Below are 23179 nucleotides of genomic sequence, written 5' to 3' on the forward strand. Positions count from 1 at the left end.
CACACAGACATATACACAATGTAAAATTAAAACTAAATATTTGAAAAGAAACATAAGATTATTTAAATTGAACTTCATATTCAAATCCTATTTAGATTTCAAAATAATAAAATTATTTGAATATATTAATAATGTTCATTAGTTCTATGTAAAATTATTTCCATTGAAGTGAGGCAAATTATATAAGTAGTAATATTTTTATGAACTTTCATGTCATAATTGAATTGTTATTTCCCTAGTCTATAGTTGAGGAAAAAGGTCCCATGAATAATTATTTAATATTTATGGACATTTACATCCCATGAGAGGACTAAATAAAAGTACAGATATATGTGGTATAAATTTATATGCATGTATTTTACATTCATATACACAAGTGTTTTATATCAAGGTGGATACTTTGTAAACATATTTAAGACGTACCTAACTTACCTGAATTGAAGCTGGCATGATTGATGAAGTTTTTCCATATGAAGGAAATAAATACAGGTATCCTTGCTTGATGAGAGAAATCTTAGAAAGCATCATTCAACCTTGTTTATGGTACTTTTTCATGGTATCATTTTTAGGCTTTTCCTCCTCATTTATGTCAGTTACCATTTTTTCTAAAATGAACTAGGAAAAATCCGTTTACTTTTGCTCTAAATTTCATCGAGGCCAAGGTCAGGACAGGGTTTGAACTAGCATTCATTTGATATTTAAAAGCCAGACACCTCTCTGTGCCTCCTCTAGACTGAACTAAAGCTGGAGAGGAAGAAGCACATTGCCTCTTCTACATCGCGCTAATAAACGCTAATCCAGTTGCCTGTGATGTCTTTATTAGACCAAGGAACATGGTGAATACTTCCAGCCAGAAGGGTGGTCAGACATGTCTGAAAAGTACACGGATGCAAGCAGTGCAGTGTTTGTTGCCACAACAGGGAGCTGGTGAAAGGGGAGCTGGATGCTGCCCAGTGTCGTGAACTTGGAGGACAAAGCTACACCTGTCTCCTTGGGAGATAGAATAGCTCTGTGGAAGCTGAAGGCGGAACACAGCCAGTGTAGCTTGCAGCAATCGATAGAGAAAATGGTCATTAAAACAATGGGAAATCTGCCAGGGCTCACCTGCTTTTCCACACCTGATGTAATTTACTTAACTTACAAACACATGTATTAAGCTTTATCATGGAAAACACCACACACACACACACACACACACACACACACACACACACACAAACACACACACACAAACACACACGAAATGCCATTATAGGAAGATACAGGATTATCCTGGAGTTTTAGAAGTGCTCACATAAAAACAGTTGGAAGTAGTCTTCAGATTTATTTCACTCACCCTGCTGTGTTCAGCAGTTTTCATTTCTATTTTCTTGATGCAATATAGTGAGAAAAACAAACCCAATCAACCAAAGGGGGTTGCTGGTTGTCACTGACCAGAAAAATAAAACAAATCCTCACTAACATGTTTTCCAGCTATATTTGTGGATGGATATAGGGGCCAGTTTTATTTCCTGATAGGCAGTACTACAGGTGACTGGGTAATAGAGATCACAGAGGATTAGGATTGCAATAAAATCACAATTCTAGACTTAAATTAAAGGAGTTCCCTAGCATGATTAACATGTAAGAAGATATCAAAACATCATATTCACTAGGAGTGTGTTCTTCTGGCCAGGGAAATTGATCTTATATGTTTGATTCTCATTCTGTTGTGGTAAGATTTGTTTTTATTTTGTTTTATTTGACCTATTTTCTCTCAGGATGTTGGGCTAAGCGGCTCTTCCTAGTCTTCCTTCTTTTCCTCTTTCTTTTCACATTTCATACTATTTTCCCTTATAGTTTTTTGTCAAATTTCCAGACATTCCCCATTCAGGAAGTGAGAAAATTCCTTATTTTTTTTAAAAAATTAAATCATACTTTTGTAGGAATGCCTGAACGTGGTAGCATTTTATTGCCACTTTTCTTCATCTACCTGTAGGAATTTGCTTTTCCACTTACAATCACCGATGACTGATGTCAGTATTTGCTTTAGCTATTTCTCAACAGCCTTTGCAGTATGTCTCTGAGTCAAATGAAGGACAACTTTCTGAAGAATCATCACAAGAACAGTGTCATCAACTAGTATTTTCAATAATTTGAGAGTGCTGGCAAGATACACCCAGAATTTACAGCCATTCGTTACTTCAACTTTCCATTATTTGTATTGGAATTCAGCTTCATAAACGTTCATTACTTCAGGGGTCTGGAGAGATGGCTCAGTGGTTAAGAGCACTTGCTGTTTATGCAAAGGACCCAGTTTCATTTCTCAGCACCCACATAATGGCTCACAACTGTCTGTAACTCCAGTTCCAGACTTTGCAATGCCCTCTTCTGGTCTTTCTGGGCACCAGGCATGCACATAGTACACATATCTATATGCAGGCAAAACCTTCCTACACATAAAATAAAAATAAATAAATATTTCATAAAAATTCACTTCAAAAGGGTACCTCTTACCTGATTATATTCACTCTCTGCTCCCATATCCAGTGCCTGGCAACCACTCTTCAGTTTTCTGACTCGTCTAACTTGACTTTTCTGTACATTAAAAAAATTAATTTTTTTCATGTATGAGCATTTTGCCTCCATGTGTATAAATGAACCACATGCATGCAATGCCTGTGGAGGCCAAAAGAAGGCATCAGATCCCCTGAAACTAGAACAATGAAAGGTCCTCTGCAAGAGCAACCAGTGCACTTAAACATTCAGCCATCTCTCCAGCCCCTTCTGTACATTTTAAGCAAATGGGTCATATGTTTTTCAATCTGATTTCTTTTGCTTAGCATATGTTTTTGAGTCCATGACATAGAAGGTGCTAGTGTCTTTTTCAAAAATTACTGAATAGTATTACTTTTTATAGATATTGCACATTCTGACTGCCTATTCATTTGATAATCATTAATCATTTTCATTGTTCATATTTGGGGACTGTTATGAATAATCCTGCAGTGAAAGCCTTGTGCAATTCCTGATGTGATATGCAAGGCCTTATGTTTCCAGGTCTCTTGGATATATACATAGGAGTGGAATTATTGGCTAATGTGGTAAATTTACATTTGCTTTTTAAAGAAATTACCAAAAATGTTTCCACTCCAAGATATGAGAGTTCTAGTTTCTTCATATCTTCGCCAGTATTTTGCAGTTTTTGTTTTGATTATAGCCATATTAGTGGGTATGAATAGAATATCAGTGTGGTTTAGTTTGCATTTCTTTAGTGATTAAAGATGTTGAGCAACTTTTCATGAGCTTATTCATGTTTTCTTTGATGACATGTTTATTTAAATCTTATGTTTACATATGTAGAGAGCAAGAGAAGGAGGAGAGAGAGAAAAGAGAGACAGAGACACAAAGAGAATGCTTTAGGTGTTATGAATCTTTTTTTCCTCCTGAAAGGCCACAGATATTCTTTTCTGTGTTTTCTTCTAGAGACTTCATGGTTTTAATTCCATCATCCACTTGTATTAACTTTTGTATATAGTAACTTTATTGTTTTTAAGGTTAGGTTCATTTATACCATTTGGTTCTGGGAAAATGTAGAAGGCAAGCAGAAAGTGATAACTTTGGGGCTTACATAACTTAATCTCAAATTGTACCACCTTTTGACTAGTATTTAAAATTACTTTGTAAAATAACAACTTATTTACTAACAGCTTATATTTTTATTGAAAGGATGTTGAATTCCATAGGACTATAAAATCCTCCTTATGAATGAAAGATTGAGCATTCTTAGGAGCAACTGCTCTGATAATGAATATCCAAAGTAAATGAACAAGAAGTTGATGATGATCATGTAAGGGTTTGATATACAAGATACAGCTCTTGAACTGAACCAATACTTAACTTCCATTCAATACCCTATTTTGTTTAAATATAATGCAGATTTTAACTATGCAGGAAAAATTGATCATAGCAATACACTTATTGAAAGATATGGAAAATTCTTACTAATATAACAGTCAAAGAAGCATAAATATTGGTTGAGAATCACATGTACTGTGTGACCCCACAAAATATGTCCCTCCCTGACAGGTCATCTTGAGAAAAGCGATTTTACAGGCACTCAAATACAGCAAGAAAAATATCCAAAGGACAACATTTGCCAGCATCCCCATGTCGATGAAGTGAATGCTTTTCTGAGAATGAAATGCCCTTCTTTTAGAACTCAGGAATCCTAAGCTACAAGACATTACAGGAACTATTTTGGCCGAAATGATATGAGGGATTTTTTCTTTTTCATAATTTTCATTACACTGGAAATCATTTTTGTATTTCTAACAGTTTGACAAGAGCTAATTACAATGCGCTCATCTGCTTGGCGGACTAATTTGAGCCATCGGGCATCAACACCAAAGACATGCAGCAGCTCTGCAAATGATACGCATGCTTCCTTTGCTCCAAGAATTTGTACTTGCTATAAAAGAAAACAGATTTGGACAGCCCTGAAAAAGTTGGGTTTGGTTTGAAGAAAACATTTCAGAATTACATTAGAGCTGGCCTACAAGTGAACTAAAAATACCTGCTCATCTCAGTGGTCTTGGCCGTGGGCCTTTCCTTTTACTGTAAAAGTCAGGCTGTTTGAACAGTTGGAGTTCGGCTTACTTGCTGTCTAAACTAGTGTTCTCTGATAACTTCTGTTACCATTGAAACACAAGCACTGTTGCATTTAAGAGAATGTTTAGAGATGTGGAAAATAGCCAAGAGAAATGTGAACTTAAGGGTTCAAACCTTTAGGTTTCCCATGCAGTAACAAGACCACTTAGCTCTGTTAGGAAATGGGAGAAAGACGTTCATCAGTAAACATTACGCAGCAAGGCTAAAAGATGAAGTGGAGTAAAGAAGCCTGTTAAAATCAGCCTAAGATGATTATTTGAATTGCAAAGAGAAATGTTCAGACATAGCTAAAGCTGCTAAACATAACTCTTGAAGTTTTTCCAGAACAGAGGGATTGGGGGAATGAGACCAGTGAAGGAGAAAATTAGAAAATTATAAGACAGAATGGGAGATGAAGCTTTAGAAGCTGGTAAGATAGCTGAAATATATGATATTAGCAGGTCTTAAATCTATTTGGGAGGGTGAGAATTTAAAAATACATTTTCTGACTTTGGCTGTATAGTCTTAAGAGTGAAATGAAGACATTAATTCTGGACAATGAATAATCAACAGTAGCTGCAAGGTTACATTGTGGGGGATTAAAAAGAATGATCAGAAATCGCTAGCCAGGAGAGATATTCATGATAAGCTGAATAAGTCTGAGTGAAATAATTTTAGTGGAAATGAGTCAGAATGGTACCCAACATCACAAAACTTGGCAGAGTGCACCCCTTTGCAATAAGCTACTGCACAAAAAAGAACTTCCACAATTGATGATCTGCTATCTTAAAGCATTTCTGCTCAGTGAGTTAGAACTAAGAAGATAAAGACCGCAGGTCTAATTTTTCAAGGAACTTGTATCACAGACTTCACTAACATGTGTTTGGCTCGTTATGTAGCAGAGTATCCTATTTTCTGGCACAGTATATAGAACAGAGGGAGTTTCCTCCCATGAGCAACTGAAGTGCCAGCTGTTGCCCTAAATATTGTACCTGTTCATGATGGGGATCACTTTAAAGCCAAATTTTGAGCTTAGGAAAGATTGAACATTTTATACATCAGCAAACATTGGTGTAAAATGTATGTGCCTAGATATGGCATTTACATACACAAGAAGGGTAGTTGACCAACAATATTGAAAACAATGATTATAACATATGCATTTCTTTAAAATTTTCAAGATAATTAAAAGATTCTGTAAATCATCATATCACTTCTAATGCCCTAGAAAATATGTAAAACTGGCAAATTTGTATGAAAGTATCCCTAAATCAATGATATTTAATACAACAATTTTGCTTACTAGTAGATTAAGAACTTAGATGATATGAAGAAATTTCAGAACATTATTTAATTACTTAAATATTATGAAGAGATATAAAGGAACAACTAGCAATTGCTCTGAAAATACTCATGAACAAAGAAAGAGTTAAGGAAATTAAGTTATCTGAAGCTCATCTTTCTGCAGTGTGCTTAGCTCCTGGATCCAACTACTTCTGAAAGTACCCATTACTGTCTCTATAGCATAGATAATATTCCCTGTTTTAACTATTTTTTAAATAATTTATTGAGAATTTCACACATGCGTATAAGGTGTTTTGATCAAATCCATGCCCACTCCCTCCTGTCTAACTCCTCCCATATCTCCCCATCACCATTTTTCTGATAACTTCATATACTCTTTCTTCTTCTTTAATTTACTTTTTATGGGGCTTTTGGCTATTCTAACATTCCCCCTTCTGAAGAGGTAACTCTAAAATCTTTTAAGGATTAGATAAAAGCTCTCAAATATTTTCGACATTCTTGGCATTTGGAACTGAGTAGGTTGCTAAGAGGCCCAAGGACATTATGAGTTTTAGCCAAGAAACTGGCTACTTTTCTTTGGGGTCTTTTTACCCTAACTGCCTAGCAAATTCCTACCTCCTATTCTTATCACACCATCCTCTGAAGAGGTTGTCCAAATTGCCAATAGGGAATAGGGACGCAGACTGCTCTGGCTTCTTTCATGCTGAACAGGGATACAGGGTGAGGCAACTGGAGTACCCCTTCAGTGGGTCTATCTAAAAGACTCCCAAATTGAAAACTCTTATCTCAAGGTGGAAAAGAAAGTCTTTGAATTGTGAATAGGAGATGTGAAGAAGTAAAGGCACGAGTAATTAGCATTACAAGTTCTAGACAGGGAACTAGAAAAAGGTCAGAACAGGGCAATTTTCAAATGTTCATATGAGAATCCATTGGAATTTCTTGACAAGGACTTCCAAAAGCACCCCTCTACTGGGTTCCTCCTCATTTTTCTTTTGTCTTCCAAGGCTGGACTCTAGAGTGATGGATTCAGGATTTGCTTTCAGGTATTTTGATCCCTTAGCTCCAGGTGGGCACTACAGTATTGCAGACCAAGATTTGATGTCTTACATCTGAGCAGCACTTTCTGGTTAGGAACAAAATCTTCAATGAGAAATAGTCTAAATAACTTTTTATATAGATTTAAGCCTAATGTCTGGGAAGTGTAATCCCTTGAACTCTTAAAGAAATATGCTGATGACTTTACTCTTTGGTTATACTTTCCTTTTGGGTGTTTAAGACAATGCAATTGGTCCAAATAAATCCATTTATTTTTACATTTAAGGTCATTTGAGGTTCTGTTCCTCAGGGGTCACATGGGCTTGGGAGGAGCTCCTGGCTCCTTTCTTTTACTAGTTCCATTTATGTAGAGATAAGCCAAAGATCCTGCTCGGCCATGTCTGGCTTCACTTGGAAGCATGAATGAGATGTTTCCTCTGAGTTGACCCTCCACTTTGTAGACAGGAAAGTGGTTCAAGTCCATCTTGTGGGGTCTCTACGGACTCCCTGAACAAGAGAACAGGTGACTCACCACAGTTACAGGACATTCTGAGAGATATTCCATAGTCCCCTGGATATTAGTGGCCTTGGAGGGCAAGGGGCAAAAACTGTTCTTTAAGTCCCTCTAACCACATTAATATTGGCCTCAAACTATGGATGTTATGTTTTAACTGTTTTTTAAGTAAGGGAAAAAGTCTTTTAATCTTGGTTCTCAAATTTGTTTTAGGGTTTGGAATGATGTGATGTCAGAACCCCATCAAAGGTGAAACAATAGCACTTCTTCCTAGTTATTCACATTTGGTCATTTTTAATAATGTACATGTGTTAAACTGGAATCCCAAAAAATTATCCTGCAGTCTGATTTTGAGTGCCAAACTTCTTTGGCAAACAAATATTAAAATATCAACTGTGTTTGATGCCATGGCAGGCACTCTAAACTAGTAGGAAAAGAACTAATTTCTTATGAAAGGGACCTCCAAGAATCCACATTCCCCAGGAATCTATAAGCAGTTGTCACTTTCATTCTACATCCAAACTTTGACTAACATTAAATTCACAACGTTATCAGTTATTTGTGTGTGGTTGATGTGAGGTTCAAATTAGACATACTCTGGGCTTTACATTTTGGTTGTCAGTATTCTCAAAGCAAAGCCAGAGTTTTTCATCTCTGACTTTGATAAATCTGACACAAAATATCAGTACAACTTGTAAGCTGGGAAGAAAAAAATCTAAATAAATAAATAAGCACCCAAACCTTCTGTCTGTCAGTTTCTATTGATGTAATATCTCCATCAAGAAAACAGTGCACATTCTGCTATCATTACTTGAATGTACCATCTTGGGGTTGTTTTGGTCCATTTTGTTGTGGGGATTCCTCAGGAGCTGTTCCCATGGGTTTCTATGCAGCACATCTTCAGATTAGTCCTATCTACTTGTCACACTTGCTTCTTTAATAGATGGACTCAAGCTATGCTTCTAAAAATGTTGTGCATATATTAAGACTTTTAAGTTTCATATAACAATGTCAAAAGCCTAATGTTCTATTTCACAAAATAATAAAATGGAGCTTTCTGGCATGTATATCTCAATAATCAAAGTAAATCTGAACATTGTTTTTTCAACATTATCAATAAGTAAATGAACCAAATTATGGTATATACATTTGACTCAGAGATTGCCAACAAGTCAACTAATTTCCTTTTTGTTTTTCTAAATCCTAATCATTTATTTCATTCTGCTTAAAGAACTGAGATGGTTTACTCTCCTGGCATAGTTTTCCTAGTCAATATTAGGAATCACTTTGTGGATGGTGCACCTAGAGTTTTTCTCTTAACAGGTAACATATGCATTCCTTCCAAAACAACAAAAATCTTATTTGTTTGATATCAGATTGAAACTAGTAAAAAAATGCAGTTCTCATTCTGATTGTGAGGAGAGAGAAGGGGCTCTATATATGGCTCTTAGGAGACTACAAAGGCCCCCTGCATCATTGTGTCATGGTCATAGAAGGCAGCAAAACAAGGAAGAGAGGTCTTGTAGGTCTAAGTAATTGGTAGTCACCAATTTCCAGTTACTGTTCATTTTAGAGGACTATCAAAAGAACAAAGCTTCTTTTCAAAAGAGCAGCATATCATTCCTTCAGTCTACCTTGGAGAGGCTATGGCAATGCTAGGGGTTTATCAAGCCTCCTTCTCCTACGTTGTTTCCCTTGATAAATTGAAGTGGTACAAGAAGCTTCAGTGGACTCAACCAGAAGCGAAGACCTTAAAACAGTTGTCTCCATCTGGCCACTTAAAATACAACTACCCTCTTCCCAGAAGATTAAGTTTTGAAGACTCCAATGTCATAGAGCCTGACATAACTCAAAGGGGAATAAATGAGTTATTTTCTCATTTACTTGGGGCTCTTCTCTCTTCATTTTCTTTAGGCTTATTTTTAATAAATACTACACACTAATAGGTAAGAGAAAATCTTATGAAAATACTGTAAAATGAGTATAATTTTTTTTCTCTACTGCTGATTTACTCTGACTCCTTAAACCTGAATTCTTAAGTCATGCCCATCATCACTCTGGAACTGAAGGACTTAACTTTCATATACATACATACATATAGAATATATTATGTATATATTCTCTAACTTAATTATAGACTCAATTCTATTATTCATGTAGAAACTGGCATTGTTTCTCCATTTGGGACAGGAAAATTCTTCATTGGGTGAGAATGTGCCACTATTTTCCCAGGAATCCACAGGCCTGCCCCATCCACTAAATGCTGGTATATTATTTCCCTTTCCTACACTATTCACAAGCAACCAAAATCACTCTACATATTTTCAAAGGTGCCCCAAGCAAAGAAAGTGGAAGCTCCTACATTTTTGAAAGTCAAACCCTCCTTCCTTTCTCTTGTATTCACTACAGTCAAGAAGAACCAGGGAACCAATTGGATTGAGTCACAAATAGTACTTTTCACTGGCTTCTTGTTATACCCCTCAGTTAAGCTATTAACCAAGGAACTTTACCCCTTTACCAACTCTTTTTCAAAAAGAAAGCAAATATTTTAATCTCACTTCACATTCATTCTGTAGCTTTCATATTTAAGGACTGTTTATTGGTAGAGGTGAAATGTTTTTTTTTAATGATTCTTTGCCGTAGTTGGATTTTTAAATATATCTCTAAGCACCTTGAAGTTCTTTTTAAAAAAAAAATCATTGCCTCAAAAGCACATTTTATGAATTTATCTGATTTGAAGCCTCTCTCTCATCAGGGAATATTCTTATGTCAAATGTTCTCTGTTAAAACAGAAAAACTTACTCCAGGTTCATTCTTGCAAGCATATATACATGTTGACACATTTCCTGAATGGATGTTACTGAGTGATGAAATAAACAGAGGTGAAAGTTGGGTGAAAATGGGTTAATACTGCTAAGGCTTGAGTGTAAATGTCTGTTAAGTTCAAGGGAAAAATGAATTGAAATTAGAGAGAGAGGGAAAGGGTTTTCTAAAAGGACCCTGAAATAATTAATTGTTTTGTAGGAGATGGCCTTTGCATATAGGCAGAATTTTTTTCTTTGCTTCTTTCTGAAGAGACAGTCAAATAGAGAATCTCATTTCTTAATTAGAAAGAAAAATACTCATCAAACACATCTCATCACTGGAGAGCTAATGATCCACAGCTGTTAGTCTGAAAGGGCAGGCTTTCTTCCTGAACAGTAGGAAGTGTTAATCATTTTGGATAAGATTTCTTTTTAAAATATACTGTAGTTTGCAAAAGAATAGGATATTCAATATTCCAACTTAAATGATTTTTTGAAGTGGGCCCCCCCAGGGACACTGCCGTGTATGGCTCTGAGTGATCACTGAATGCATCCATCTTCCACTGCACTTCAATGAGGGCATCAATTGATGGCACAATGTGAATGGCTTGGTTCTGTCTGGGACTCTTAAACTCCCAAGCTCAAAGAAATAAAAATTAGACATGTCTTGTGCCTCTGAAGAAATGAAGTTGCTACAAAATCTTAATATTTTGAATCATTCAGTTGACTTTAATAACTTGCCTTGTTTAATTTGAGTGAAACCTTATCCTGCCTCCAGTTAAGGTCTCAGTAGAACAGTTTTTTTGTTTGTTTAATCTTCATGTGAAGAAGTGGGACTCTTTTTGTCTGTAAAAATGTAATTGGCTCATTCAGTTTCCAATCTTTGCCATTGCAGCCACCTTGCTAACCTCTTCTAAACATTTTAGACAGATGAAAACCCATTTAATAGAAACCTTGTGAATAGCCAACTTTTGATTATTCAGAACTATAGGAGAGAGGGAGGAAAAGGAAGAAGGAGATGTGCCCCACAAACCTCATTCCCACCATTAGTCTTTGACCTGTTTGCCTTACCACACCTTTGCCACAACACCTAAGAACTGCCATTCCCTTCTTGCACTGATACAAAAGCAGTTATCCCAGAACAAAGGGAAAGGAGAGGAAATGGATACATAGGAAGACTAGGCACAGAATAACTGATGACTTCAAAGCATTAACATTTACCACAAAATCCTTCACTTCAGTCAGTGGAGTTATATGACAAAAACACACTGACTTGGGAGTCAGAGCTGGCTCTGCCACACAAGAGAGGTGCCTTTTGACAAACCTCAAAGTCCTGTCCTTTGTAAAATGGGATTGCAGTCTCCCTCTTGTGACGTTTTCTCTAAGGTTCATTCCCTGCAACATGATAAAGTACCTGTTAGGACAAATTGTGTTGTTCATCTTTCAGTAAACTAAAAATAAAAAGCCATTCTGAATATTTATGATTAATATTTAGAATGTTTCTAAAATCTAACCCAAATAGATACTGAGGGACTATACTTTGTGATATTGATGCTAATTGTATAAGCAAGATAATAGTGATCTAGATAAATGGTATTTGAATTTAAAAATGAAAAGCATTATAGACATAAGTTAATAGTCACAAAACTGCTAGTTTAAACCAAGCTCTTTCTTATATCTAGAGACATGAACTTATTGAAAGTTATTAAAATATTTAGGGCCAAAAGCATTTACTGCTAAAAATGATTGACTTTAAAGCTCTAGATTTTTCTTGCAATTACTAGTAGAAATTTTAACTGCAGTGCTTTAACACAGCTTCCCTTCAGCAAACCACTCCCTCCCACTTACACATAGCACTCTGAAGAATACTACCCATCTTCTACAACTGTTCAAACAGCAGTTATCGTACCCCTTGACAGTAGTTTTTATAAAGTCCTTGTAATTTTCTCAGAAATAATTTTAAATATTAAAAACATTAAGTTGATAATGCTTACTTTATGGTCTTTTTGAGACAGGTCTCCCTATAGCCCCAGCTGGCCTAGAACTCACTCTGTAGACCAGGCCGCCTGGAACTCACAGAGATCCACCTGCCTCTGCCTCTCAAGTGCTGAGATCAAAGGTGTGTGCCACCATGCTCTACTAACCATCCTTACTTTATACAGTACTTTGTGATGAAGTATTTTTATATATTGTCATAGTTAATTTTCTTGTTGTATACAAAATCCAGACCAAAGAATGACTTTAGGAAGGAAGAGTTTATGTTGGCTCATGGCTGAGGAGACAGGTCATGGCGGGAAGGCATGGCAGTGGACTGGTCATGTTGTATCTACAGTCAGGAAGCAGAGAAATGTGCAGGCTGGAGCTCCACTTTCTTTCTCCTCTGTAGTCAGCCCAGAATGCTGACCCCACATTCAGGGTGAGCCTTTCCATCTCACTTAAACCTCTCTCGAAATATCCTCACAGACACACCCAAAGGCTTTCCATCTAGGTCATTCTGAATTATGTCAAATTGACAATCAAGATTAACCACCACACATACATCACCTCATTGTCTCCCCACAGCCATCTTATAAAATAGGCCAGTGTGACCCAGTATTTTAGAAAATAAACTGAAAGATAAAAACTGACTTGCTCAAGATCCTATGATGGTCACATATCAGTTGTAGGACTAAAACCCCTTCTTCAGGCTTACCATGAAAGCCATATTTTTGCCATAACATGTTGTCTCCTGAGAGAGAGGTGAATATTTATCATTTAGCTTTTACTGTGAACATTCCTCTCCTGAATTCCTAGGCTAAAACTACTACAATTCATTTAGCATGATCCTTTGGGTCACCAATGTGGATAGGCTCAGCTGGGCATTTCCTTGTTGCTCAGCTGGGCTCAGCAGGCATTGTTAGTGAGCTTCTAGTGAGGAAGTAGCTTTGCTTCTAGATGCTGTCTGGTTTTCAGCTGAGGTGATCAAAGTGACTGTGTCAATCATGTGTTCTTTTTATTTTTTAAGTTTCTATTTTGCTACTCTGATCTTGACTAAAAGGAGTAACATGTTCAATCTATGGGTCAATGTGAAAGGTATCATAGAAATCATGAACAAGGAGATATGAACAAATTTGGGATTTGATGGGACATGATCTCTGCAAGTTAAATACAAAAGCACTGAAAATGGCATTCATTATGTCAACCCTTCCTATTGTAGTTAGCATGACTTCTTCAGATGGCTCTTACCCTTGAAGCCATCATTAACTATGGATTCCAGGGTGGTATAGGAAAGGTGACAAGCTTCAAAAGGGCCAAAAATGTAATAAGAGCTGATGTAGTCCTGCTTGCTGGGCTTATTGCAGGTGCCAAGCATTAGACTATATCTAAAATCTAAAAAATAAATACTGTAATTTTTACTTTTCAGATGACAAAATAAAAATTAATCCAATAGCTTCATTAAGGCCATGTAGCCAGTGACTAGGAATCTTGAATGCCTTGGTCTGAGGTTAACATCTACGCCCTTTCATTCTTAGCATAGCACAACAGCAACTTGAGGAATACTGTAGCCGGAGATGACAGCACAAAGCCAGTTGGAAGAGAACTTCTAGCATACTTCTATCATACAGAGTAATGCACAGGACTCTCAGCATCTTCTGTTTGGTTGTTTTGTTAATGTTTTTTGAGACAGTGTCTCGTGTAGTTCAGGCTGGCCTTATGTTTGCTGTGTATCTGAGGATGGCCTTGAACTCTTGATCCTCCTGCTTCCACCTCCTGAGTGCTAAAATTAAAGCACACAGCACCATGCATGGCTTCAGTATCTGTTTCTACCAGCAGAGGTTTTTTTTTTTTTAATTTTTAAAAATGATTTATTTAATAACAACATACTTAGAAGAAGCAGAGGTTTTAAGTGTCATCAAGTGTCATGAGATTGATATATCATAAAGACTTTCTGCTATGCAATTTTAATTATAAATTTCAACAGCCTTCTTATGGTTTAACAAAATCAAATACTTGGACCAGTTTCAGTCTCTAATAAACAGGGATAGATAATATAGGGTTAGATGTTTTCTGTGTAAATGAAGCTATGGATTCCACAAAAGTGAAATGCTAATAGCCCAAGCTTCCTCATTAAAAGTAGACAGTGGTCAGGAGGAGTGGAGACTTAAATCTAGGAGACTGTATGTTGGGAAAGGAGAATTAGGAAAGTATATCACAGTGATGGACTTGAATAAAATTACATCTTGTCTAAATAAATACTGAAACATTCTAGAATCCTTTGGACCTCGATTTGTGTTTCATGTAGGCAAAAGTGGTTCCAGAGTGGAATCAAAACATGTTAGAGACTCTATGATTTGTATTTGTATTTTGTGAATGTGTGGGGAATTATTTGTATCTCTTTAATATCTTCTTACATCTCATTTTAACCCATGACTGTACCTTTCCCCCCGCTCCTAAACCCAAGAAAAATTGTATTCAGGATCAAGGACAGATCCAGTGTCATCTGGGCCTCTGAGGTTTCTCCAGGAGCCTTCTCTTTTCTCCTACTTCCCTACTGGGACACTGAAGTCCTGGCATCTTGTGTTATCTCAGTTTTTCATAAGAAGGAATAGAAGATCAATTAGTGTAGATGGACCTCATGGAGGAGGGAAGAGTCTTCAGTATAGTGAGAAGGAGCTAAAAGAAATTCTTCCTCTGGGGGCCCTTTTTTATCAGAGGCCCTTCATCTGCTAACAAGAACTAGAATCATCAGTAACACTATAGCGAGTGACTGCTTTTTTAAGTTATTCTTAGCTATCAGAGTCCAAAAACCAAAAACTTCTGAGTAATTGACGCTACATAGCACATGGTAATTTTTCCAAACTATGATTTTATTGTTAATCTGCTCTTTTATAATGTTTTGTACTCTCTGAATGCTGGGAAAGAAAATATATAAATGTTTTTATTTAGAATTCCTTCATAATCTTTTTTCTTCTTTTTTAAGGATACCTTCTTTTAAAATACAGAAGCTGCACAGGCAGTAGGGAAGAAGACAATTTTTTCTATAGCCAGGATCTATAACGATAATGTGACCTCTTCTGTGGCTTCCCTTTTCCTTGTCTTCCCTGATCCATGCCCTGGTGACCATATAGATAGGTGTTTTGAACACCATAGGTATTCATGAGAAGCATTGTATTGGCTCTGAGTACTGCATTTTAAGACAGCCACTGAGGTATTAATTTGGATGCAGAGAAAGGAAGATGTTTACAATTGGAAAGTCACAGAATGTGCATCTTCTTACTGATGCTAAAAGCAACCAGTGATGTTGGGAGAAAACTATGGTGTTAAAAGATACTTTAAGTAAACTGTGACGTCTTCTTTATCCACAGGATTATTAGCTAGAGCATTATTTTTTTATATACTATCAGTCCTACAACTGACAGCAATATATTCTCATTACAAAGTTTATTTGGGATGTTATCAAAACTCTGAACATTAATGATTAGACTTTACAGGTTAGGAATTACAAGAATTGATCATATTTAGCAATGGGATAAACTGGGTCCCTCCCATGAGGGCAGAACATAGTGGAGTGAAAGCTCTCAGAAAAAGCAAACATATGAGAAGGTCCAAAAGGAAAGACTGAAGTCCAATGATAATATACAAATCTCTCAAATAAATGCTAAAGGACTTATGTGGAGAAAGAGAAGTTTGCTAGTAGCATCCCAGTTTATAGCTGACTGTGTTTTTCTCAACTCACCTGGTTTGGGGAAGTGGCTTTATAGTACTTTTACTAATACAAATGATTAAATAGGTTGCTTAATAATCTGGGGGCCCATGCCCACTTAACTCTCATGGATAGTAAATATTTACTTACTGAGCATTTACAGTGCCCCAAGTACTGTTCTAAGATCCAGATACAAAAATGATGAGCAAAAGTAAAAAGTTTCTACCCTTAAGAAGCTTGCAGTCTAATAATTACTTAAATATTACAAATAAATATGTAAAGAATTTATATGAGCTTCAGTTAAAAAATAATTTCCATTTTACATGTAGTCATTGCCTATCAATTTTTATCTCATGTCCTAAAAAGAATTATAGTAATAAAAGTGTATTTTAATAACCATAAACATCAATTATAATTTATATCATCTTTGTACAAATTATACCAATTTCAAAAATTAAGTAGAAATAGTTATCTTTTTCTAGAAGTCTTTCACACATTGTGGTTTTTAGAATTGTTTTTATTCTGGAAGTTGGATCTGTTGCTGCCATTTAATTCTACCCAAAATTCAGTTCTTGTGTTAGTAAATAATTACTTGTACATTTTGGTGTCCATTTGAGTATGAACATTAGGAGTCTAGTAAAATACACAATTTTCAAATTTTAATGCTTAAAAAATGGTGCAGTAATGCCATGAAGTAATCAAAATATTAGAGAGGGGATGTTAGAGGTGATCATGTTTACAGACCACTTTTCAGGTGTGAACTAGAGGCAAAGTGACTGTCTTTGGTCTGGAGACTGGGCCCTGTGGTCGGCAGATGGTGTTCTTGCTGCCACCCGTAGTTTAATGTTCTCTGCCACTTGAATAGACTGTGGGCTAGAATGAGATCCAATAGAAAGGCTGAAGGTAGTCCTGATGCTGTGCCTGATGAGTGTGCATAGGACCTTTCCCTAACTCTCTTGGCCTACTAAATGCAAGATGTGTGTGTTACACTGATCCATTTACTAAAATTTCCAGTTAAATTAATGTTCAGCTAAATCTTAGTAAACAGATTATGCTTCAAATTTCCACTCAGCAATTAGTTAACTTTCTGAGGGTCAATAGCATGGGCACAATAATGGTGTGGGGGGAGGGGAGGTGGAGGGGTGTGCAAGCATGCCCATGTGCACCCAGATTGTACACACTGTGTTATAGCATAACACATTTTAACTATACAGTTCTCACAACCCCAAGATACTTTATTGTCCCATTTTACAGAAGATATTAAAGACAGATTATGGAAGTTTCAGGAAGATTACAAAGCTCTTTAGAATTTGAGTCAAGCAGGAATCCAGCTCTTAATCCTGCCTGATTTAACATGACCTTAGTCTGACAGCAGGAGCCACAAACCCAGACTACATGATCTGTCCAGGAGCGCAAGTCTGGTGAGGGGGTGGGTGAGTCACACTTTATGTCTCAAATACTGTTGTTTTACAATGTAAATGCTCTTCGAATGGCTCCATCTGTCACCCAAGCTCTTAGTCTGACATTTGTCTTACAATTAAAAATAGTTTATATACTTAGAGAAATAGGTGGTGTTAAAAACTAATATAAACAGGCATGTTAAGTTTTCCTTTAATAAAATAACTTGACAAAATTACCCTTTATTTTCATTTAATAGTGATTTGATATTTGATTTTCTATGTAATACAAAATAGTAAGCTTTTTTTTTTTTTTTTTTAATGCTTGTCGGAAGCAGTGCTTTTTCATAATGTTAGATCTTTGGGACTTTCTGATGCAGCCAAGGTATTTTCATCTGCCTATTATGCTTGTTATATTGCATAATCCAAGTGAGATTTTTAAAAAAGAATGTCCCTGATGTTGACTGCTGATTTGTTCTTTGTCATTAAGGCAGATAGACCAGGCTGTTCTGACAACACAGTGAAGATCATTTACCTACCTTTTTCTAAAAACTTTCATTTTGTCTAACCTAACAATAATTTCACTGAAGTAGAAAAATTAAAATTGCCTTTGACAGTAATGACACCAGGTTTTCCTTCACAGAAATTCAACAAAGTAAACATCTTAACTGTGACTTTGCAAGGGTCAGCTGTGCTTTTAGAAAAATGTTTAGCAGGTTCCTAAGGCTTTGTTTTCAAGAAAAATCTTCCCCTTCTGAAGCAGTTTGTGGTTTTGAAGTGGAATGTGAACAAGAGAGTCCACCTAATGGAATTCACAGCTGACTCATCTCTTTTTCTCTTTTTTCTCTCCTCTAGCTTTTTCTCTTTGTTGTCTGGAACTTTGAGCTCTACACGATACCACTGGTTTTGTTGTTGCTATTGACATGGAACTACTTCTTGATAATATCAGGGAAAGATAACAGGCAACGTGACACGGTAAGTCTCCACTTTCTTCCTTGTGTGTTTTGTTCTTGTCCTAGTCCTTCTGATAAGCTCAACATTGAATTTGGTCTTACAAACCAGAAACTCTGTTTATAAATATTCAAGGTTAGAGGAAAGTTTTGTCAGATCAAACCCAGCAACTCTTTGCTCTTAACAAAATACAAAGTATCCTCCTATCTGACAATATAGAGTACCTAGCCATCTATTTCTGACATTACTCATCTTGGCACAATCTGAGGTAGGGAGTACACCAAGACTTGACCTATGATTTTAAATCCAAAATGCTATTATTCTAATTCCTTATTTCTTTAATTCTCCTATTTATTTTATGTCTTGATGAATCCTGAATTAAGATATAATGTCACAAAATTATTAATGATCAGATCAAGTCAATGTATTTTATTTAAGACAGCTCTCTGTGCATTGTCATTAGAAGGGGTGAATATATGATTGTTGGTCTGGAACTACAGCAAATATGTGTTTCTGCATCAGGGTTTATTATGATTCTGACTCAAGGATGAAGCACTAAGGAAAGTTATTTAACCTAGGGAAAGTTAAACTAAATCCACAGTACCCCCCCCATTTACATTAAAAAAAAATTGGGCCAGGCATGGTGCTGCACACCTTTAATACCAGCACTTGGGAGGCAGAGGAGGCAGATCTTTGTGAGTTCGAGGCCAGCCTGGTCTAAATAGTGAGTTCCAGGACAGCTGGGCCTATAGGGAGATCCTGTCTCAAAAAGACCGAAAAAAAAAAAACTAACAACAACAACAAAATACTGGAATGCGTGAGACAAAGAGTTTTAGATTAAGATGCAGAAGCTCATCTCACTAAAACCACTTTTGTTGTCCATCACTTTTTGTTGGACAATCCTCCTGGATTGTTTCAGTCATGATAGTCCTAGCAAATATAGTTGCAGAGGTTCTTCCCTATACAAATAAGTGAGGGATAGCATCTTCCCCAAGCATAACATTTGAAATTGTATAACTTGATGGATAGCCATTGAAAAGAATTAAAAGTAGATGAGAGTCTGTTTGGTAGCTATATGTCCTCATTCAATTGCTTAAGTTTTAGATTTTTACAGTCTCCATTTGATTTATGATCAAGAATTTTTGCCAGTTCCTATGCTCATAATAATTCAGTCATCTGGTCATCAGTTCAAAGTATTATACAACACTTCATTGCAACAGTAAACATCGTACTAAAGGAGGCACTGACTTGCCTCTGGCACAAAAGAGCTTCCTTTGAAGCAATGTGTATTTCAAATGGAAACATAAACAAAATATGTCTCTTCAAAATAATTTTACCATCATGAAAGTAAAAGATAAATAATAATATACAACCACCAAATACATTGCAGAGTTGTGTACTTACCTAATATATTGCTATCTCTCCTGCTATATTATAGTAAGTTTGAGGAAACAAACTCTTTGATCGCCTTTGAATTTGCCATGTCCTCTAGCACATGCTTCACAAATTAGATATGTTGCAAACATTTCTGTGTGTGTATGTGTGTGTATGTGTGTGTGTGTGTATTTTACATGCATGTGAGGGTGCAGGTGTGCACACCTATGCATGTATCCATGGAGACCAGAGGAGAATGTCAGGTAGCCTCCTCTTTCCTCTCAGCCTTATTGCCTAGTACAGCATCTCTCACTGAACTTGAAGCTTGTCGTTTCAGCTAGCCTGGCTGGCCAGGGAGCACTTGGTATCCAGCTGTCTCCACCCCTCACTCCTGGGGTTTGTGGCACACACAATCATGCCTCCCATTACAGAACAGTGTTTTTATTCTCTGAGTAATCACTCCAGGTCCCAAAATACATTTTTGCAAACTATATCAAACCAAATATAAGATTAGAAATAGAAATGTTAATGGTTAAGCAGCATCAATATATATATATATATATATATATATATATACATATATGGCACTCTGAAAGACAGGCCCCTAATGCTATACGCACTGGTGTCATGGGGACTGATAGGTACATTTGTCTATTAATCCAGGATATTTTCTCTAAGAAAATGAGGCTCTCTCAGATAATTGTTTTTGTCCCATTTATTTCAGGAGGTTGTTGAGAAAGAAGACTATCTACTTTTCATTCAGTTGTCTTGAGCCATATTTGCAAACAAGATTATTTGCAAATATGAAAAGGTAGTAATTTAGTTTTAGCTTCTAAATCCTATGAGGGAATTTATCTTGAATATTTAGCCATTGGTTTGAGAGTTCTTAGTGAAAAATTCTGAAATTAGGCTCTGCTATTTTTTCCAGAACATACCTGACTTGTCCAGAAAAGTCTATTTTTAAAAGAGAAATAATAATATATTATGTAGCTTGGTGCTTACAATTCTCTAAGACTTTTTATAAGCCTATAGAACTATTACATAACATGTAATTAAAATTACATAACACAATTTTTAAACTGCCCTTTATCTTTTACAAAATACAACTCCAAAATAGAATTTTCCAGATCTTTCTTTCAAGCATGTCTCTTCTAACAGATTTTCTTTTAGCCATGGACAACATTTTATCCCCTAGCATAGCCCACTGTGAGACATTCTATAGTCCAACTCCCACGGAATGTCAACTACACTCCATAAGTCCCAGTAATTGCCTTTTATTTTCCCAAAACACACATATCCACATATTCTCTTCTTTCCAGGCACCAGAGGAGCGATCACAACGTTTCATTCAACTTCTCATTCACTGGCTCAGTTGAGACCTTACGTAACTCTTAAATCCAATTTGTCTAATTATGTGTTTTCTGGCATACCCAGCTGTGCATTTTAACTGGTTGCTCCTTTTGAAAAGAAACCTGGATTATACTTTGCTGGTTACAGATTGTGTGTGTGTGTGTGTGTGAGAGAGAGAGAGAGAGAGAGAGAGAGAGAGAAAGAGAGAAAGAGAGAATGCTCATGTACACACACATACACAGTGTTTATAGAGATTGCTATACTATGACCAAGTGACTCTTCCACATGGCACATGACCCTGGAAAAATGGTGTTCTGCCCTAAGCTTTTATTGGTATTTCCAAAACAATGCTAAAACTTGTAGCATGCATGAAAACTATACAGGGTCTCTGAGGTGAATTAATCATACTGTTGGCTGACCCCAAACCAGAAAACTGGAGAGAGAGAGAGAGAGAGAGAGAGAGAGAGAGAGAGAGAGAGGCTTCCGTGATTTAGCTGAGAAAATTTAATTAGATGAAAACTAAAAGAAAAGCTAATCAAAGTCACTTTTAAATCTATACAGAAAAAAAGACAAAATGAAATAATTCTCTGACATACAAAGTTCATAAATAGATAAAAATTCGGTCAATGTATTGACTGATAGTTGAGATTAATGCTCAGTAGGAAAGGGATTCCTCGTGTGTTCATTGTCCTGAACAACATGAAGATGACAACAACGAAAAACTCCACTCTTCTCCTACCATGTTGCTTCTTCTCATTTAAGGGTGAAAATGAGATAGAATCTTTGCCCATTATATTTTTCTGTGTTTAAAAAGCTGACCCTCTTAAGGGCAGGATAAGTAGACAGTTGTTCCTGAAGGGAACAGTCCTCCTTAGCCAGGCATCCCAACCCCACTCCCTATCTTCTTCATCTGTATCAATTAAGGGGAAAAAAAAAACTTCTTGGAATAAGCATAATCACATAAACAGTTTCTTAAGAAAGGGGACTGAAGTCAGAAGTCCCATGCACACTTTATGAGTATCACTATTTCTACTTTACATTCAGGGAAACAGGGACAGAGAGGTCAAATAACTTACCCAAAGACCCGTAGATGGTGTCCCTAACCACCACCCAATTATATTTGCTTTCCAGGTTATATTTTTATGCATCCCACTTCTTCCTGGGCAAGTTTCTCCCATGAGTTACAGAGAAAACAGTAACACTAACACTGTCTTCACGCAGACATATTGATGGAAAACATTCATCCCCCCCCCGCATCTTACTGTTAATTCAGAAATGGAGCAGATGTTTATTAAACAATTTGTATGCATCAGATATCCTGCTAAGACTTTTAAAGACATCACTTCTTCTCATTCTTTATAATAATTATATCAAGGAAATAATTCTAAATGCCTTTATCCCTGTTTTACAAATGAAGAAATTGAAAATCAAAGATGAATAATGAACAGAGTAAGTGTGCTTTGAAAACCAAGTTCACCGTTCTCTGAGCTTCTGGCGATTTCTGTAGTACCCACTTGGTCATGTCTTTCCCAAAGTGTCCAGGTCTTTCCATGGAATGCCAGATATGCCAGATTCTTTCCCAAATGTTTATCAGTGGCTTCTCGAGAAATGATACCAGACATCTGCTCCAGCCCAGGTACTACCATTAATTTTGGAAGCATTTGTGAACTGGAGAGTGAAATTCCACTCACCCAGGTGAGAATGGGAGGCGTAACCCCGAGCTGAGCATCCTCCACTGTGGTGAAGAAAGCCTTTAAATTTCTTTGACATATGAAATTCCTCAAGCAGGATTTTTAATTGCACTCTAAAAGAACATTCATCTCTACTGTCATGATATGCCTCCTACACAGCAGTCTCAGTTGCCTAATCAATGGTGGCTTGAAAAAGACTGAAGATGGGGCAGATCAATGAAATCACTCTCTGACTCATGGTATGACTCTGACACAAATTCAGACAGTCTGCCTTGTGAAAACACTTGAGTAAATACTAGGCTGTTCAGCTAACTCCTCTCAATGATAAAGCATTAGAGCCTTCTTTTCTCCTCTAGAATAGTACTGAATATGTTTTCTTGTTGGATCTGGTTCAGTTAAGCCCAGAACACTTATCTTTAAAAATAAAGCTTATGAGAGAAAAAAAC

General features: G+C 36.5%; 1 protein-coding gene across 9 annotated transcripts in view; it reads left to right on the forward strand.

Moving 5' to 3' along the window:
- The window catches only part of Mctp1 (multiple C2 and transmembrane domain containing 1), a 407885-nt gene that overhangs the window by 295693 nt on the left and 89013 nt on the right, over positions 1 to 23179 (forward strand). For all 9 annotated transcript variants that reach the window (XR_003848888.1, XR_003848889.1, XM_017797207.2 and 6 more), the window contains one exon: positions 18223 to 18342. Coding sequence is in view for 7 of the 9 variants with exons in the window: in XM_017797207.2 (XP_017652696.2) it covers positions 18223 to 18342 (120 nt within the window). In the remaining 2 variants the exon portion in view is untranslated. The remainder of the gene's footprint in view (positions 1 to 18222; positions 18343 to 23179) is intronic.

The sequence above is a fragment of the Nannospalax galili genome, unplaced genomic scaffold (genome assembly GCF_000622305.1).
Source record: "Nannospalax galili isolate Female #2095 unplaced genomic scaffold, S.galili_v1.0 scaffold173, whole genome shotgun sequence".
In the NCBI taxonomy this organism is placed as follows: domain Eukaryota; kingdom Metazoa; phylum Chordata; class Mammalia; order Rodentia; family Spalacidae; genus Nannospalax; species Nannospalax galili.